Below are 6,357 nucleotides of genomic sequence, written 5' to 3' on the forward strand. Positions count from 1 at the left end.
AGTTGCGCATCACACAGTGCATTTTACCATTGAGCCATCAAGGGAGGTCAGTTACTGCAAATTAGATAATGGCTAAGTTGCACTTTGTTTTGAGGAAGTACGAATACTTAATTTGTTTTTTTAACAAATCATTTTTTGCTGAAATAAATTATTTGTCTGTTGAGAAAGATTGGTCTGCCTTTGTATATATATTTGAAAGGGACAGGAAGACTTTTATTATCTACTGCTTCTTTGATGACCACCTCCCCCCCCCGCCCCCCCAACTTAATCCCATGCACAGTTCTCCATCTGAGGGGATGGGCGGAGAGTATGCTTTCCATCATGTCGCTAAATCGCTGTCAGTACTGCTGTTTAATTGATTCTAGGATGAATGTCCATTGGTGACAGATTATCTTTCCTATCTACACTGAAGTGATTGTTCTCCACAGAGTGCCCCCTCCTGCGACATGTCCTGTCATTCCAACTATACTAATATGCTTTTCATTCTGTATTCATTTTACAGTTATAGCTGATTTTTCAGGTACTTATGTGTTTGCTTATTATGTTTTAGATTTGTTAACTGTGCCAGAAAGGAGGAGGAGCAGAACCTTGTAGCCTTTCAGCTCTGCGGCAAAATTTATTACAGGACCTGCAAGCTTGTTCCTCCTCGGTGTGAGCTGCTGGTCTGGTATGGAGATGAATATGGCAAAGAACTGGGCATCAAATGGACTACAATGTGGATGTCAAAACAAGAACCAAAATGTAAGGATTCTGACTAAAACTGGGAACTGTAGCCAAATTATCATTTGTGTTCTCTTATTTCAAAGGCATTTGATAAAGTGCCACATAATAGACTTGTTAGCAAAATTAAAGCCCATGGGATCAAAGGGGCAGTGGCATCGTGAATACGAAATTGGCTAAGAGGCAGAAAGCAGAGAATAATGCTGAACAGTTGTTTATCAGACTGGAGGAAAGTATAGAATGAATTACACCAGGGGTCAATGTTAGGACCATTGGTCTTTTTGATATATATTAATGATCTGGACTTGGGTAAGGGGGCATAATTTCAAAATTTGCAAATTACACAAAGTTTGGAATTGTAGTAAACAGTGAAATAGACAGTAGAAGACTTCAGGAGGATATAGACAGACTGGTGAAATGGGGACACACATGACAGATGAAATTTAATGCAGAGAAGTGTGAAGTGATGCATTTTGGAAGTAAGAATGAGGAGGCAATATAAATGAAATGGTACAATTTTAAAGGGAGTGCAGGAACAGAGACCTGGTGGTTCATATACTCAAATCTTTGAAGGTGACAGGACAAGTTGATAAGGCTATTATGAAAGAATATGGGACCCTAGCCTTTATAAATAGAGGCATAGAGTACAAAAGCAAGGCATTTATGGTGAACTTTTATAAATCACTGGTTAGGCCTCAGCTAGAGTATTGTGTCCAATTCTCAGCACTACACTTTTGGAAGGATGTCAAGGGCTTACAGAGGGTGCAGAGGAGATTTACCAGAATGGTTCCAGGGATGGGGAACTTCAGTAATGGACAGAGACTACAGAAGCTGGGATTGTTCTCCTTTGAGCAGAGAAGTTTAATGGGAGATTCAATAGAGATGTTCAAAATTATGAGGGGCTTTGATAAAAGGAGATAGCGAGAAACTGTTTCCACTGGCAGGAAGATCAGTAACCAGAGAACACAAATCTAAAATAATTGGCAAAAAAGTCAGTGGGGAGATGAGGAGAAATCTTCTAACGCAGCGAGTTGTTATTATCTGCAATGCACTGCGTGCAAGGGTGGTCAAAGAAGATTCAATAGTAATTTTCACGAGGGAATTGGATATCTACTTGAAAAGGAAAAATTGCAAGGCTACGGGGAACAAGCAAGAGAGTGGGACTAATTGGATAGCTCTTTCAAAGTGCCGGCTCAGACACGATGGGCCGAATGGCCTCCTTCTATGCTGTATGAGTCTATGATAATTGACTGTGTCTTGTGTTGTAATAGGGGATGGAGAGCAGATGAAAGCTTGAGATCCTTTAATGGTTCCCAGTATCCCTGCCTGGACAGTAGGAAAGGCGGTATAGTTGCCGTTAGTCCTCTTGGACTAAGAGTGGGTGAATTCAGCAAGTGTTCCCTCTCCTGATCCTTATACAGTGACTCTTTGCTTTGTCAATTTACCTCAGTTGGTAGCAATCTTGTCTCTGAAGCAAAGATTGATGATTGAAGTCCCACTTTAGGGCTAATTGTTAATCTTTAAGGGCATGCTGTCAGAGGTCCTGTCCTTCAGATTCAAGGCCTTCCTAAGGTGACGTAAAGATTCCATGGAACTATTGAAAAAGTGCAGAAGGTTCTCCCCGTGTCCTGGCCCAAGTTCCTTCCTCAACCAGCATCACCAAAAAAACAGAATAACATCTCATTAAAGTTTGTGGGTTGTCTGGGTGAAAAATGGCTGCCATGTTTGCATACATAATTGTCACTATATTTCAATGCTGTGTAAAATGCTTTGGGATGTTTGAGAGATGTAATACAGCATGACATAAATACGAGCCTTTTATTCGACTGGAAATCACACATGTAGATTTTGAGTGTAGCCAGAATTGGTCTTTGCTGTTCTCCCCTCCTCAGTAGAATAGGCAGTGAAGTAAGGAACTGCTCCCTTAAAAATCATCCTGCTACTTTTTAGGTTAAGAATTGCACTTATATAATGCTGTTCACATACTCAGGATGTCCCAAAGTTCTTTAGAGCCAGTTAAGTACTTTTTGAAGTTAATCACTGTTGTTACGTAGGCAAACACAGCAGCCAGTTTGCGCACAACGAGATCCCACAAACAGCAATGAGATAAATGGTCAGGTAATCTGTCTTGGTGGTGGTGTTGGTTGGGGGATAAATGTTGGTCATGACACCGGGAAAACACACTGCTCTTCTTCATATAGTGTCATGGGATTGTTCATGTCCATCTGAACAGGAAGACAAGGTCACGGTTTAACATGGTTTGAAAGACGGCACCTCCGAAAGCTCAGCACTGCACTGCAGTGTCAGCCTGGATTATGTACTCAAGTCTGTGGAGTGGGACAGGAACCAACAATCTCTGACTCGGAGGTGAGCCAAGGCTGATAGAGGTTAGCGTATTTTGGGGCTCAGAAAATACTGACTCCCCCACCCCCCCCCCACCCCCATTCCAACTACATCTAATGAGGTTTTCACATTTTGCCTCCAAAGAGATATCTTCCAACACCTAGTTGCCCACCAAGGCAGTGTTACACGCCCCTGCACCCCAGCTGAAGCAGTGTTCCCCAATCTTTCACTGAGTTGGTTTTTCCCGCCACACTGCTGATTGAGGCTGCTCCCCTCAAACTCCAAGGTAGCTTATCCTACCTGCTAAGGGACTGTCCCCCCACCCTCAGAGGCAGTGTTACACAGTCCCATTTCCATCCTCTCTCATTTTCTCTTCCACATCTTGGTCCAGTCATTCCCCCATTCTCTAACCTCTAACTGCCCAATGCCAGGGAAAATTGACTACTTATTTTATAGTTAGTATCCATTTTTACAGGTTTTATAAATATATATACATTTTGAATATTGATGTTATTAGAAAATTTACTTGGAGTAGCTCAAGCTGAATAATTGAGCATTTATAAAGATTCAGTGAGCTTCATTGCACTGTTGGGGTCACTGCCAACTCCCAGCTGGTTCCCCTGATCTTTTACTCAACACTTGCTGTTTAATTTTCTTTCCCTGTTTTAACAGAGCTGGTTATCACACTGGTTTATAACAATTCTTAAAAGGGTGTTGATGTGTACCTTGCTCCATGGAGAATTTCAAAGACTTAATGCATGAAACTTGAAACATTTGACAGTATTCTTCAAATGTGCATGCCCGACGTATGATTTTTTTCCTCCACTTCTTTCACTAGAAGAGATTCTATATTCCCAAAATGAACATTTTAAGAACCCTGCTTTAATATTGAAATAACCCTAAATTGTACTTCCAAAAGAAATTTCTGGATGTTTGCTGAGACTGACCATTTCTCTTTCTTCCTTCTCCAGCAGGGCACAGAGATGAGTCTTATCCATGCCCACATTGTAATGTTGCATTTACCACTGCAGATTTTCTTCAGAAGCACATCAGAAGACATCCTGAGTTCTGTCGACAAATTTCAGCAGGACAAACTTCTCCTACTCGCGTAAAATATCTTTTGCATCGCAAACATGGGCAGGGATCTTTCACACAATCTATCCAGGGGAGAGGATTTATAAAATCAGGTGATCTTCACCTACTCCAGCGGATCCACACAGGAGAGAAGCCGTATAAATGTACTGAATGTGGAAAGAGTTTCACACAGGCAGGGCACCTCCATGAACACCAGCGGATCCACACAGGAGAGAGGCCGTATAAATGTACTGAATGTGGAAAGAGTTTCACACGGGCAGGGCACCTCCATCTACACCAGCGAATCCACACAGGAGAGAGGCCGTATAAATGTACTGAATGTGGAAAGAGTTTCACAGTGTCAGGGAGCCTCCATCAACACCAGCGGATCCACACAGGAGAGAGGCCATATAAATGTACTGAATGTGGATTGAGTTTCACAGTGTCAGGGAGCCTCCATCAACACCAGCGAATCCACACAGGAGAGAGGCCGTATAAATGTACTGAATGTGGATTGAGTTTCACACGGGCAGGCCACCTCCGTCAACACCAGCGAATCCACACAGGAGAGAGGCCGTATAAATGTACTGAATGTGGAAAGAGTTTCACACAGGCAGGGCACCTCCATCTACACCAGCGGATCCACACAGGAGAGAGGCCGTATAAATGTACTGAATGTGGAAAGAGTTTCACAGTGTCAGGGAGCCTCCATCTACACCAGCGGATCCACACAGGAGAGAGGCCGTATAAATGTACTGAATGTGGAAAGAGTTTCACAGTGTCAGGGAGCCTCCATAAACACCAGCGAATCCACACAGGAGAGAGGCTGTATAAATGTACTGAATGTGGAAAGAGTTTCACACAGGCAGGGCACCTCCATCGACACCAGCGGATCCACACAGGAGAGAGGCCGTATAAATGTACTGAATGTGGAAAGAGTTTCACAGTGTCAGGGAGCCTCCATCGACACCAGCGGATCCACACAGGAGAGAGGCCGTATAAATGTAATGAATGTGGAGAAAGTTTTGCTTCTTTGTATCAGCTGAAAGCTCACACATGCTTTGAAACCTGCCGAGATTGTGGGAAAATCTTCAAGGATTCAGCAGCTTTGAAAGATCACATGAGAAAATGTTTTGAAACATAATGAAGATAATGGTAACCAATTTATAATTTTACTAATTTTGAATGTTTCTTTCTATTTGAATGGCCGTGAATGACCACTCGCTCTCTTAAACATTACTAATATTTATACTTGTTACCTTTCACTCTTCATGATAATATTTTTCTGTGGATCAAAATGGAACATAAGAGTAAATTCCATGGTTCCTCACTCCCAGCAAGGGTTGGAGATTTGGGGCTATGTTGCTGTAGCCTAATCTCTGACCCTCTCGCTCTGAAATTGTATCTTCTGACTGGGATTGCAAAATGTTCCCTCTGATATAAACTGCAGAATGTGTTTAATCTCCATGATTCGTTGTCCCACCGAGCTGTCAGAGACCCTTTATTCTGATGGTATGAGATCGCTGGTATCTATGATGTCTTTACACAGTCGGTAAAGGTGCCTATCACAAAATATAATGTATTAATAAATATAGCGACTGAATAATTAACCACTTTTATTGTTGGCCCAAGTCATAAAAACCATTCTGTGCTGTGGACTCACTGCTCCAGTTACTTTCCTTTAACACTTGTCCCCCACATGTATCTTTCATTCTTTACCATGAGATTTCTTCAACACCTGATCAGTAAAATGCTGTTATTGTATTTTTCAAAGTTTAAGAACGTGTTGACAAAGGTTTAACCAGAAGCTGAGTTTGAAGATTGAAAAGTTGGATGTGTTGAAACATGTAATTTATTTGACACAGGCTCGACACGCCAAAATGTGCTTTAATTTGTATTATTCTGTGTTGCATTTAAAGTAACTGATCTGCGTCTATATTGTTGAAGTAAAATCTATGTTGATGTACAGTGTTATTCAAACGTTATTAAACAAGCAAATTGTGATCTGATTGTCATGAGCAGTTTATTTAACTCTGATATATTGTAGCCTCTAATATATTATAGTATAGAAGAGGTCGAGGGCACTACAACGTGCATTGTGAGTCTGAGGCGGTGTAAAGCGACGAGACGATTGTGTAATACAATGGCAGGAAAGGATTTATCGTCCGAATAAATTCTGAAAGATCAATGCAACTTAAAGGCCTCCGATGTAATTTTAAA

General features: G+C 41.6%; 1 protein-coding gene across 1 annotated transcript in view; it reads left to right on the forward strand.

The window, feature by feature from the left end:
- The window catches only part of LOC137306208 (zinc finger protein 850-like), a 77,461-nt gene extending 72,170 nt beyond the window's left edge, over positions 1-5,291 (forward strand). Inside the window, exon 4 of the mRNA XM_067975305.1 lies at positions 4,267-5,291. Within this exon, the coding sequence (XP_067831406.1) occupies positions 4,267-5,281 (1,015 nt within the window). The 3' untranslated portion in view covers positions 5,282-5,291. The remainder of the gene's footprint in view (positions 1-4,266) is intronic.
- The last annotated feature ends 1,066 nt before the right edge of the window (positions 5,292-6,357 follow it).

This window comes from Heptranchias perlo, chromosome 42 (genome assembly GCF_035084215.1).
Source record: "Heptranchias perlo isolate sHepPer1 chromosome 42, sHepPer1.hap1, whole genome shotgun sequence".
NCBI lineage: Eukaryota > Metazoa > Chordata > Chondrichthyes > Hexanchiformes > Hexanchidae > Heptranchias > Heptranchias perlo.